General features: G+C 40.4%; 1 protein-coding gene across 2 annotated transcripts in view; it reads right to left on the bottom strand.

Annotated features, from left to right (window-relative positions):
- Positions 1-14,109, bottom strand: part of PRKCB (protein kinase C beta) — a 386,071-nt gene that overhangs the window by 126,981 nt on the left and 244,981 nt on the right. For both annotated transcript variants that reach the window (XM_054454155.2, XM_054454154.2), the window contains exon 6: positions 1,150-1,306. In XM_054454155.2, the coding sequence (XP_054310130.1) occupies positions 1,150-1,306 (157 nt within the window). The remainder of the gene's footprint in view (positions 1-1,149; positions 1,307-14,109) is intronic.

The raw sequence follows: 14,109 nt of genomic DNA, 5'->3' as shown, positions 1-14,109 counted from the left end.
CAAGAGGACAAGATCTAGAGGTAGAAATTTTTAAAGATTACAAGCTGCTGAAAGAAACATATTCAGTTTCCATCCCAGGCTAGCTCTCCAGGGAGTGAGAGCTTTTTCTGTTTGACAGCCTGTGGCTTAAACAGGCAGAGGCCTTAGATTGGCTATGACAAGAACAGTTCTAACTACTGTTGTTATCTTATGTCTTAACAGGGTTCAGGATATTCAGGAATTTCTATTGCCTATAAGAAATACAGATATCAATTGCATAATTGGGTGTGTACGTGTGTATATCTGCACACAGGTGGGTTGAGAATGAGGCTGAGGAAATGCATGGAGAAAAATCCTGGGGAAATTGTCTGTTCTGAGACATGTCCTTGACTGAGGCTGAGAAGGGGCCCAGCTTTGCCCTGAGAGAGGGAAGAGGAGACAGGACAAGGAACTGTGCTTCTAGCTGATGGCTAAAAAATATGACCTCTAAAGTCAGACTGCCGGAAGCTGAATCCCACTCCGCCCCATATTTGCTACGGGACTTTGGGCATACTTTTTAACCTCTATAAGCCCTATCGCTACATTGGGAATAAAATGAGCCAATGAAGTCAGATCGCTTAGCCCAGTGTTTGTCACACATCATATATGCTCAGTAAATTGGCTGTTATAACCAACTCCTGATGCCTAGATGTATAAAAAAGAGACTCCCAGATTCTTGGAGCCCTGGCCAGGGAAGACCCTCAAGGGAGGCTGGTGGAGATGTCCCAGCAGGCTGCAGGCCAAGCATCATCCGTAAACCCAACTCTACAGAGGCTGTCACCACACCCTGTAGGTTATGTCCCCCTGTTTGCTGAGCCCCATCATTTCTCCCACAACTTGCCTTCACTTAGCAACACATCACACCATCTCCTGTCCTACCCACTCCCCCACACCACAGGCATTCTCATCTCTATTAAAAAAATAGCTCTAATTTTTTTTCTTGGCTCACAATACAAAATTGCAGATGGAAGAGAAGGGAGGGAAAGAGAGGAATGAGGGACGGAGAAGACAGAAAAGGAGGGAAGTAGGGAAGGAAGGAGACAGAAGCTAAGGGAGGAAGAACTCCCTGATCTCAGGTGGCCCATAACCCAACCTCCACCACCCATGCTCACTGCAGTCATTTCCACTTACAATCTAAATGTCTCGTTCCACTCGGGGTTGAGGGAGCATTTGATGGTTTTGGTCTTCTGTTTGCTCTCACTTTTGGGATCGGGAATCAGTTTCAGTTTTACGTAGGGATCTGACAGGCCATTGGGGTCCATAGGTACAAGGTTTTTAGCATCTCTTACTGAAAAAGAAAAAGCAGTTTTTGCATTAATACTGTCCAACATGTTTAAGCACCAAGCAGTGACAGCTGCAGAACTTGTGGAAGGTTCTTTGGCATCACACTTGTTTAGTGAAAAATTTAATTTTATTAACATCCATAGCTGAAGCAGCACACAAAATGAGATGGGCTGATAAGATGTCAACTCTGTTCTGTGTTGGTTAAAAATGGATTTCTGACTTTCACACTGCTCTTCCCATACCAAGATTAACTGTAAGTTTTCTAAGCTTATTTTCCACAAAGCCCACAGGAAAGGCTGGCTTCTTCCTTTTAGCATAACGTTTTCAAAGTTCACCACACTATAGCATGTATCAGCATTTCATTTTTTTGCATGACTGAATAATATTCCATCGTATAGATATCTCACATTTTGTTTATCCATTCAGCAGTTGATCCACAGTTGGGTTGTTTCCACTTTTTGGCTGTTGTGAATACTGCTGCTATGAACATTTGTGTACCCCAACACAAAAAGTCACATATTGTATGATTCCATTTACATGAAACATCCCAAACAGGTAAATCCATAGAGACAGAAAGTAGACTACTATTAATAGTTGCCAGAGGCTGGAGGGAAAGGGAAAGGGAGTGACTGCTTAATGAGTACAGGGTTTCTTTTAGAGGTGATGAAAATTTCTGAGAACTAGAGAGAGATGATGGTTGTCCAACACTGTGAATATTCTATAAATGTCACTGAATTGTACATTTAAAAACAGTTAATGGTTAATTTTATGTTACGTTAATTTTACCTCCATTCAAAAAGAAAAAGCTAAAGAAAGGAAGAATTACCCTCTAAACTAAGGTACACCTATTATCCATGTATCATCCATAACCAGCACCCAGACAGCCCATAGAGAGAAGGCTGGAACAATGTCAGCAGCATTAGAGCTCAGCTCCACTCTGACTCCAGAACACCCAGGTAAAGGAGGCTATAAGGCTAACATGGTGAAACCCTGTCTCTACTAAAAATACAAAAAAATTAGCCAGGCATGGTGGTGGGCGCCTGTGGTCCCAGCTACTTGGGAGGCTGAGGCAGAAGAATGGCGTGAACCCAGGAGGCAGAGCTTGCAGTGAGCCGAGATCATGCCACTGCACTCCAGCCTGGGCGACAGAGTGAGACTCTGTCAAAAAAAAAAAAAAAGATGAACTTAGAGGAGAAAAGGAGGCAGAGAATCAGCAGTGAAGATGCAACTGGCCATAGAAAGGATGAGGGAGACTAAATAATCAGCTTGGAGAAACAGGAAGCAGTTAATTAGGAATCAATTCAGAAACCAGTAATGCAGGTAGTCAATGGAAGCAGACTAGAAAATGAGAATTGTACACCTCTTAAGGATACAATGTCAATCATCTCACTTACAGTAGAACAATCCACAGTAATACATTCAATCCAATTGACTCTAACTATCTGCTAAAAGGTGAATACATAATGACTCCTATCAGGAATGCAAAGATGGTTCAACCTTAGGAAATCTATTTTCAATATATTCATCATATTTATAGATCAAAGAAGAAAACCATAAGACCATTGTAGTTATCTAGAAACAGCAGAGAATTTTCTTAACAGGATAAAGCCTATCTGAAATAACAGCACCATGGTTCATGATAAATGCAATTCCATTAAAGTAAGGAATAAGACAAAGATAGCCATTACCATAGCCATTATTTAATACTTTTTTTCTGGTGCTCCATAAGTGTAGTAAGAAATAAAGAGCTACCCTCTAAACCAAGATGCACCTGTTATCCATGCATCACCCATAACCTGCACCCAGACAGCCCATAGGGAAAAGGCTGGAAAAATATCCACAGCATAAATAAAACCAGAAATTTTGTAAACTCAAGAAGACAAGAAAAACAGATTAGAAGAAAGAATATTGGAATGTAGGAGAGAAAGCACCCCCTCACTTCCTGCAACCTTTGCTCACCCCCAATCATAGTCATCTCGTACCACGGTCATGCTCTGGAGCCTATTTATCCCAGAAATTATACCACTTTCTCAATCTCAGTTTCAAGTACCCTACTATCTTACACCAATTTCTATTTTTCCAGTTCATTAGTTCTATTATTCTACTGCAATAAATCTTCCCCTATTCATCAGTCCATTCTCCACCAATCAGTCCCTTGAACCCACCACACTCTCTTGATCCCACTATTCCCTCTCGCTTTTACTCCATTCATCTCCAGATTCAATTTTATGTTGCATTTTAGCTACTCCTTTGGAAAGACCCTCAACTCCCTTGCCCCTCTTTCTTTTTATTTTACTTACCTCACAATACCCCAGCCCTACTTAAATTCAAATACCTGTCCTTTCTTACTCTGTCCTTTTCCTACAATCAAACATCTGACCATTGCTGGAAAAAAAATAAGACTGACTTCCCTAAAATGATACAGCTAGTAAGGGGTTGAGACCAAATAAATGAGATGGGAGAAGCATTGAATCGGCTACCAGGATGCAAGCTGTAACTTATTCTGTGCTGACATTCTTTCTGCACTCCAGCAATATGGCAGTGTCTTCTATTTTTCCACAGGCTGAATTCATCTCCCATCTCAGCTTGCAAGCTGCATCTCATTTTTACACCAAAAGCAAGATGTTCACCTTGATCAGTTAAGTTCAACAAGCAAGTCCCTACTAAGTGCTAAGCATTCTGCTAGGCCCTGGGGATATAGGGGACAAAATAAAATGTTAATCTTGTCCCCAAGACAGACCATATAGTGTCATGGACACAGGGCTACAAGATCCCAGGGTCTGCATCTTACCACGCAGTTACTTCACACATATGAACCTCAATTTCTTGATCAATAAAATAGGTTGTTACAAGAGTAAAATTGGATAAAGAATATACATGTTTAGCACAGAACCTGGAACTTAGAAAATACTCAATAAATGTTAACTGCTATATATTACTGCTATTTCATTATTATTCTTATTCATATTCAATGCCCTCTTTCACTACGTTTTTGTTGTGTGTGTGTGTGTGTGTGTGTGTGAGAGAGAGAGAGAGAGAGACAAGGTCTCACTCTGTCACCCAGGCTGGAGTGCAGTGGCATGATCATGGTTCACTGCAGCCTCGACCTCCCGGGCTCAAGTGATCCTCCCACCTCAGCCTTCCAAGTAGCTGGGACTACAGGTGCTTGCCAACCTATGCCTAACTAATTTTTTAAAAAATTTTTGTAGAGGTGGGGGTCTATGTTGCCCAGACTGGTTTCAAACTCCTGGATGCAGATGATCCTCCGGCCTTGGTCTCCCAAAGTGCTAGGATTACAAGTGTGAGCCACCATGCCTTGACTATTTGTCTATTTTTATTATGAAGACTTAACCATTTCCAAATGTACTGACATCAAATGGAACCATTTGTGGTTTTCTTCTTAACAATGCATTCGATGTTTACTTGAACTCTTCCACAGGAGAGCTTCTTAAACCTTAGTGTGCATAAAAATTACTCAGAGGACTCATGAGACACATATATCTGGCACCCACCCCCACAGACAGATTCTGATTCCCTAAGTTTGCAGTGAAACCTGTCCGTATGCTTTTCTAACACATTTCCATGTGATGCTGATGCTGCCAGTCTATAAGACACACATTAAGTAACATTGTTCTGGAGAATAATAATTTCTCAAAATACTCATGCATTTTCCCCATAGAATATAATATCCAACTGTTACTTTCATTTCTTGAGCCTTCCAAGGAAAATAACATGTACCAGTTTCCAGGCTGGGATCTTGGAGTGACACATCTATCACATAGTGAGCTGCACACACACAGGATTGAGACACTCAGAAGCGCCAGAAGCTTGTCTGTCTGGTTGATTGGCAACACAGAGGCAAGAGGAAACAGCTCATCTTTCTTCTCCCTGGCAAGGCCACTCCCCCTCCTCCGCCCCAGTCTTATGAACTGACACCATAAGGATAGTCACTGGAAAAAGATCTTCTATCATAAGCTTAAGGAATTTACAGCTCTTTTAGAGTGCTCTTTGCTGGACAAGAGTGTTGTATTTTGAAGCTGTCAATCTCAAGACTCGTGGTTTAAGAGTAATTTTTTTTTTTTTTTTTTTTGACACAGGGTCTCGCTGGAGTGCGGTGGCGTGATCACGGCTCACTGCAGCCTTGATCTCCCAGGATCAAGCAATGCTACCACCTCAGCATCCTGAATAGCTGGGACTACAGGCATGTGCCACTACACCCAGCTAACTTTTAAAAAAATTTTGTAGAGATGGAGTTTCACTATGTTACCCAGGCTGGTGTCAAACTCCTGGCCATGAGTGATCCTCTCGCTTGGGCCTCCCGAAGTGCTGGGATTACAGGTGTGAGCCACTGTGTGCAGCCAAGAATGACCTTTTCTTGGGAATCTAATCATTGCAGAGCCAAACATTACTCACTGAGGCATGACTCCACCTCTTCCCTCACCTTTATAGGTCCTTTCTTCTACTTTTGTCCTTTTGAGCTTGTTCTCTACCAAAGCGGCCAAAACATTCTGTGTAACGGAATGCTGTGGAATGCATCCTGAGACTACTGGCATTCACATCTCCAAGAGCTCTGGCTACTAAAACCATCTATCATGAGCAGCTGACAGTAGCTGCAGGCTAAGATCCAAAGGGCTGTCCCTCCTGAAGCGTTTCAAAGTTGAGTCGTGTTTCCCAGCAGCAAGAGAGCCGCATATGTACCGCGGAAGCAAATCTCTCTAGACCACACTTGGCGAGACCGACTTTGATTTTTCTTGATAAATGTTTCTTTACTATCTTTGTTGAAACCCAGCCAACCCAGATGGTACCAAATGCTTCACACAAAGCAGAAATAGCAAACGTCCCCACTGGTGGAAGTTTGCTAAGTGTATAGGAGAAGCGTGTCCTGGTCCAGAGAACACTGCTTGCCCTGGGCATGGGGCTCTGGGTGCAGGGTGAGGTCTGCCTGTTTCTGTCTAAGGGTCTTTGGAGCAAGTGAGGCCTCTGCATTCTGGTCCAAGTTCCCTAAGACAGCACTGAATCCATAAAAAGATAGCATGCATGTTAACTATTTTTCCAAGAATTGTTCTTCACCAACAACTTCCTTAGTTGTTTTTTCTTTCTAAGAAGATACAATTATCTGTCAGAAAACTCGGAATAATTGTGCTGCTTTCATATCCTGATCCCACATTATGTGAATCAGGAGCATCTCTTATTTAACTCCTTTTGAAGGAACTTTCCTCAATATTGTGAGTCTTGCTTTGTCCTCACTGTGTGTCCTCAAAACAGTAATTCATTCCAATGAAGGATTTATTAAGGAAAAATAAAAGAACATTAATCCAAAGTAATACCCACTAATATTCAGCCTGAGGATGTGTGCAATTATAAAAGTAGGAAATAACCTGAGTGCCCACCAATGGGGGAAGCAGTAAATAATTTATGGCGCATGCATACTGTGACGTACTTTGCCCATACCGATAACATTGGGTTATCTATATGCAGAAACGTGTTGAAAAAAGCAAGATGAAGCATGTTGAAAAAAGAAGATGAGGGCAATATAGTGCCTCTTTAAGAAAAAAGCGTGAAGGCATTAGTGGTTCAATTAGTGAAATCTGGAGCTGAACTGTCAGATAATAGCACTGAGTCAGTATTGCATTTCCTCATTTGAATAAATGTACTAAGAATATTTTTGTTCTTGGGAAATACAAACTGAAGTATTTCAGGATAAGTGGAAACCATGACCCCAACTTACTCTCAGATGGATCAGAAAAAAAATGTGCACATATATAAAAATACATTAGTAGAGAAAATGCTAAACCAAATGGGGCAAAATATAAACAATTAGTACATCAGGTAAAGAGTATACAGAAATTTCTTTTACTGTTGTTGCAATTTTCTGTCGTTTTGAGATTATGTCAGAATAAAAAAATTTTAAAGGCCCTCCAAATATTTAAAAGAAAGGTACAGTAAAATGCATTTTCTACAAGGTCATATATGAATGTAAATATATAGAAAAGAGTCTGAAAAGATATACCCAAAATTGATTTAAAATAATGTTCACCTCTGAGGAACAGGTATAGGAACCTGATTTGAGGGTTGTGAATAAAGATTTTAGCTTTATCCATCACATTTTAAATTTCTGACAAAGAGAATGTATTCTTGTATTAATTGTGTTATTAAAACTATTTACAAATTCAGTTGTGCTTTGACAGTTTCCAAGAATCTATTGCCCTGGCTTTCAGAGACCCCCATCCTATTCCTTCAAAGACTTTATAGGGCAATTGGATCTGCAGGGTGATACTTAAAAACTTTTGGTTTGCATCACAGAACCCAGAAAATAAGCTCCGTGGTGAATAACACACAGACCCAAGATAAGCTCATTGAGGTCAGCTGGACATCCTCAGCACATGCCCTAACCAGGGTTGGAGGGAGAGACTAAACAGGTCAATCATTTCAGAGCCATAACCTATTTTCACTGTCCTGCCCTGCCCCTCTCCTGTTTCAGTTATCTGCTGGTGGCTGACAGTTTACCTGGTACTTTGCTTGAACCCCCCTGCCCTGCCATACCTTCCTAAGTTGGAAGCTTCTTTAGCCCTTTGCTCTACAATCTAGATTTCTGTCCCATCGATTCCTGTTTACTTATTACTTCTTCTAATCCTGGGGGTTTCTGACCCCAAGGTTCTCTGATGCTGTGGCTTTTATGAGCCCTGGAATCCCTCAGAATCCCCTTCCTAGCCTCTGTAACTGGCCATGCTGTATAATCTTCACCTGATAGGCTCTGATTACAAAACCAGCAAACCACATCCAGCATCCACATCCAGCCCACATCCAGCATCAAAGTCCTCCCGAGCACATCGTGGTCCCAAAGGCTCCTAGAACAGCTGGCTTCCCGTCATTGCTGGCAGTGGTACAGTTATCACACATCTAATTATCTGTGCTGAGACAGACTTCCAGCTGGGACTGTCATGGTGTCTGTCAAGAAGAGAGCCTGTCAAGCCACAGCTAGTGAAACAATGGTGGAGAGCTAGCGTGGTGAATCAGGAACTAAGTTAGCAATGGCTAGACTTCAGAGTCAGGCAGACACGGTTGTCAGTTCTACCTCTGCCACGACTCTCACTAACTGGGTGATCTTATTCAAATGGCTTTTCTGAGCCTTTGTCTCCCCACCCCCAAATTCTCACAAACCTACAGACAACTCAAATGGGCTCTTGGATAATAGTGGGGGTGACCATCCATCCCAGTTTTCCCAGAGCAACCTCAATTTAGAACTGTTGTCCTCTCACTCTTAAGAGAGTCCAAATTTTAACAATAAATTATATGACTACCCTAATGATAGAGGATAATAGTGTCAAAGTGGAATGTAAGGCGCATGGCAGAGGCTCAACAAATGTTGATTTCCTTTCTCCTTTCAGAGAATTTAGACGAAATTATGTAACAATCAAGATAAATTCCAGGGCTAAAAGAGTATCCCTCCAATGTGGTTTTCATACAAAATGAATCTTGGAGGAGGTCTAAGAATAATAGACGACGTGAAGTCAAACGTATCACCCATTCTTCTTATGACCTCCTCTCCACTCCAATCCAGGCATTTGGAGTTTCACCTGATATGGCATAGCCTCTGAACTCTCCAGTGATAGTTTATCCTTTTATGTCTCTACTCCCTTTACCTGGCTTTTTTTTTTTTTTTTTCATTTCATCAAACCCTCCAGTTCCTCAACTGTTTCCTTTCCCCTGGTCCATCAGTGCATTGCTACAGTTTTACTTCCTCCCTACTCCTTCCCATATGGAAAAGCCATTCAATCGCTTCTGACCAGTGGCTTAAATGTCCTTACCTTCCTGTCTCTTCAACATCCTGTGTGCATACCCTCAACCATGAGTGAAATTTGCTCTAGAGAGTGTCCCCAGGGGAAAGTGTCACACACAGGGGCTTCATGCCACTATATACCCATGATCTCCAACCACAGCAAGGTCCCGCACACTGCTTGTCAAACCTATTGGGTGTTCCTAGTTAATTTCCCATTCCTTACAGAAGCAATTTCAAGATTTCAATTCTTGAGGCTCCCATCTGATTCCTACCTCCATCTCACTCATCCATTGATCTTTGGTATTTTATGTTTTTGTCATTAATTTCTAGTTCTGTTTTATTTTTATTGGAAAATGTGGGCTGAGCAATTTCTGGGGGCATTTTGGAGGGAATTTAATGAGGTTTCCTTAACAAGTTAATATATCACTAATTTTGTGAATACTAGGGAAAAAATGTAATTCTTTTATTGAAGGGTCCAGGATTCAAGATAGAGAGGTATTTTATATTCACTCTAATTATATTATTTAAATTATCTATATCCATTTTCTTAACCTCTTTTATCTGTCCAAGACTGACAAAGTGTGTTTTTAAAGCCCTTCTATTATAGTATTTCTGTAAATTTCTCCTTTCATTTCTAGTTTTTGCTTTATGCATTTTCGCCCTAGGTTCATGATTACTTCTTATCCCCAGACTTTACTTACCATAAATAAAAGACTCATTTTATATACTATATTATATATTTGTCTTGAACTCTACTTTGAATACAGTATAGATGCTTTTCCATTTGCTCTGGTCTTTTCTCTAGGAATATCTGATACTCATTTACCCATGGATAAATGCTATTTGTTCTCTACATCTGTCATTTATTTAGTGGTTATATTTATTTATTTGTCCCTTTCCCCTGCCATCCCCATTGGGAGCACTCCTTAAGCTTGTTTCCATATTACTTATTACATTTTCTGCAGTAGGCACTACTTGTGTGCTGGGTGTGGTGTGTTTTCCCAAGTAAATGCACTGACGTTTCCTGTAGACACATTAAGTCTACAAATCAATCGTAAGACTTGCTATCTTCACTCTGCTGAGTCTTCCAATCCATGAACATGGGTTATCTCTTCATTTATTTAGGTATTCTTTGATTTCTTTCAGTGTTTTGGAATTTTTAGCATATAGATTCTAGACATGCGTTGTTAGATTTACACCTAAATATTTCCTTTGTTTTGGAGCTGCTGTAAGTAGTATTTTTAAATTTTTGGTTTCTAGTTGTTAATATATAGAAATACAATTGATTTTTGTGTGTTGACCTTGTATGCTGCAACCTAGCTAAACTCACTCATTATTTCTAGTAATTTCTTGGTAGATTCTTGTGGATTTTCTACATAAACAATACTGTTTTCTGTGTATAGAAACAATTTTGCTTTTTTTCCTTTCCATTCCATATGGTTTTTATTTTTTATTTTATTATTACTTTTTTGAGACAGAGTCTTGCTCTATCACCCAGGCTGGAGTGCAGTGGTGCAATCTCAGCTCACAGCAACCTCCGCCTCCCAGGTTTAAGCAATTCTCCTGCCTACTCCCAAGCAAGTGAGACTACAGGTATCTGCCACCACGCCCGGCTAATTTTTGTATTTTTAGTAGATGTGGGGTTTCACCATGTTGGCCAGGCTGGTCTCGAACTCCTGACCTCAGATGATCCACCCACCTCAGGCTCCCAAAGTGCTGGGATTACAGGCATGAGCCACTGAGCCGAGCCCCATATGCCTTTAAAAAATTTTTTTGTCTTACTGTGCTGGTTATGACATGATGTTGAATAGGACTGGGGAGGATGAACATTTTAGTTTTGTTTCATAGCTTAATGGGAAAGCACGCAGTTTTTCATCATTAAGTATGTTACAGGTTTTTGGTAGATACTTCTTATTGGGTCAAGAAAGTTCCCTTCTATTTCTAGTGTGCTGAGAACTTTCATCATAAATGAATATTGAATTTTGCCCAATTTTTTCTGCATCAATTGATATGTTCATTTTTTTCTTTCTTTAGATTATTAATATGGTAAATTACATTGGTTGATTTATTTTTATTATTAAGCCAGCTTGCATTCTCAGGATAAAACTCATTTGGTCGGAGTGTATTTTTCATTTATATATTGCTGAATTTCATTTGCTAATATTTCTATGAAGATTTTTATATTTATGTTTACAAAGAGTTCTTACACATGACACTAAAAACATGACCTATAAAAGAAAAATATGATAAATTATACTTTATTAAAGTTTAAAAACATTTGTTCTGCAAAACACAAACGACGAACTGGAAGAAAATATTTGAGATATTTGCTTGTAGTTTTCTTGTACTATTTTTGTCTGGTTTTGGTATGAGGGTAATGCTAGCCTCATAAAACAGGTTGAAAACTGTTCCCTTCTCATCTACTTTTTAGGAGAATCAGTATTATTTCATCTTTAAGTGTTGGTAGAATTTACCAATATAAATTTCATTTTAAGCACTTTTTAATCTGGATTCCACGAAGTATCATGTGTTATACTTTTATTTTCTTTCAGTTCAAAATATTTTCTTATTTCCCTTGAGACTTCCTCTTTGAACTAAACCATGGATTATTCGGAAGTTTGTTTGTTAGTTTCCGTATTTTTCCAGGGGCTCTACTCTAATGATTTTACTTCTACCTAAATACTGACAACTCCCACCCACACCTCTTTACTGACCTTTATGACTGTATGTACAACTGTCCACTGGCTATCTTGTACTGGATGTCCCATATGCAAGCTAAACTCAACATGTCCAACAACACTCATTATCCTCCTGCTCCCTGACACCACCATGTCTCCTCCCTGTCTTTCAATGCCAGTCTTAGTGAGTGTTGAACTATCTACCCAACTGCCCCAGTAAGAATCTAGAAATCATTCTGGTCTCCTCCCTTTGGTGCAGTCTACAACCCCGTGCTGTTTGATCTGCCTCTTTCTCATTTTGTGTACCTGAGTCCTTACTATTCATATCACTGACATCTGAACAATAATAAGTGTGCCATAGAATTACTGTGATTATTAAGTTATATTTGAATCCTGGTATTGTGCTGGGCAGGTGATGAGTGATTCATAAACAGCAGCTGCTCATATGATTGCTGCCTGGCCACTCACTTTTCCTCTCCTGGTGAAATTAAGATCCTCCTCATTGGTTTTCTGCCTGCGATCTTCTATTGAGCCCTTCCTTCACTCCCCCACCAAAGTGATCTTTCAAAAGCTAGAAACCGATCACACACTCTTCAAATAAAAATCTTTCATAATTTTAGAAAATCTATTAATAATATGATTCGCTATAAAACTAGGTCAAAGGAGAAAAACTATATAATTATCTTAAAAAATGACGAAAAAGGCAACTGACAAAATTCAATAACCATTCGTCCCTTTAACACTTAGAAAAATAGAAATAAATGAATGCTTTTCTTGACGTAATAAATATACCAACAGCCTTCATTATGCTTACTGGTAAAACTCTAGAGGCATATCTATTAACGCCACAATCAAATTAAGAATGCCCACCATCACTACTATAATTTAACATTGTTCTGAAAGTACCAATCAATGCAATTACATTTTTTAAAAGTATTGTATAAGAGGCTTAGATGTTGGAAAAGAGGACACAAAATCAGCTTGGATTGTCTGAATTGTGTCTTAGAAAAATTCCCCAAAGATTCTGGCATCTGATTGATACCACTTTTCTGGTTTGTCACCCTGATCAATTTTTTTCCATTTTTAATCTCTTTGTCACTTCAGTGGGAATTTGGAAGAAGGAGACATTCAATATATGGTCTCAGTTGAGCATTAATTACATTTTTAGTTAGGAAAAAAAAATGTTACTCTAAATCTGAGAGAAAGAAATCATTGTGTAAAAGGGGGGCTGGTCTTGTGCACATAATTCTTAACAAACTGGAACTAGACACAACGTGGGTGCCCCAAGGTTCAGTCCAGCTGATACTTGGACTTCTGAGAGTTTTGCAACACTGCCAAATGTCACTCGTGTCCGTGTGAAGAGACCACCAAACAGGCTTTGTGTGAGCAGCAAGGCTGTTTATTTCACCTGGGTGCAGGCAGGCTGAGTCCGAAAAGAGAGTCAGCAAAGGATGATGGGATTATCATTAGTTCTTATAGGTTTGGGATAGGCGTACAAAGTACCTTCTTAAGGGCGGGGGAGAATATATCGTATCAGTTAGGGTGGGGCAGGAACAAATCACAATGGTGGAATGTCATTAGTTAAGGCTATTTTCACTTCTTTTGTGGATCTTCAGTTGCTTCAGGCCATCTGGATGTATACGTGCAGGTCACAGGGGATATGATGGCTTAGCTTGGGCTCAGAGGCCTGACACCAAAACCATGCAACTTTTGTGCTCAGTAACTGAGTCCTCCTGGGACCCAGAAGCTTTGAAATCTTGGAGGTTTTATGACCCCCTAAACCCAGTTTAGTGTCAACTATTTTCTACAGAGGTTTCCCTGATCATTCAGAGTCCTATAGTTCCCAGCGCTGCTCCACACTTACTCTGACTCCACATAACCACAACCCCACAAGTCTAGAAACCATTTCCCTTGACAGGGAAGATCTGGGTTAGTCCACTTTTGAGCTCCCACAAGCCCAGTCTCTTAATAACTGGCATTCCCCAGTGGTGTGGGCAATGTCACCACTGGATCTCACTGGGGGATGCAGCACTTGCTACTTTACTCACGCACGGCAGAGTTTTCAGGGCTTGATGCAGATGGAAGAGGAGCTCTTCAGCCCAGCTTGGAAAAACAAGAGTAAACCTGCCCCCCATAAACATCTGTTCCCCTCAGGTTGGCCCTGAGGGTCTTTCTATCTACCTAGGACAGATGGTTTGGGAGTCAGGCATCCAATAAGTTAGCTTTATTTCTTGTTTGGAGACCACCTCCTGCCTCAAGTTAAGTGAAAACAAGAAGGACAGACTAGGTTTACCAATTTCTCACTCACATCCTCGGGACAGGAACCAGGATGGCGTGCCATGGGGCCCC

The sequence above is a fragment of the Pongo pygmaeus genome, chromosome 18, assembly GCF_028885625.2.
Source record: "Pongo pygmaeus isolate AG05252 chromosome 18, NHGRI_mPonPyg2-v2.0_pri, whole genome shotgun sequence".
Classification (NCBI taxonomy): domain Eukaryota; kingdom Metazoa; phylum Chordata; class Mammalia; order Primates; family Hominidae; genus Pongo; species Pongo pygmaeus.
Note: the sequence above shows the minus strand (reverse complement) of the source record. Positions and strands in the feature narration are given on the sequence as shown.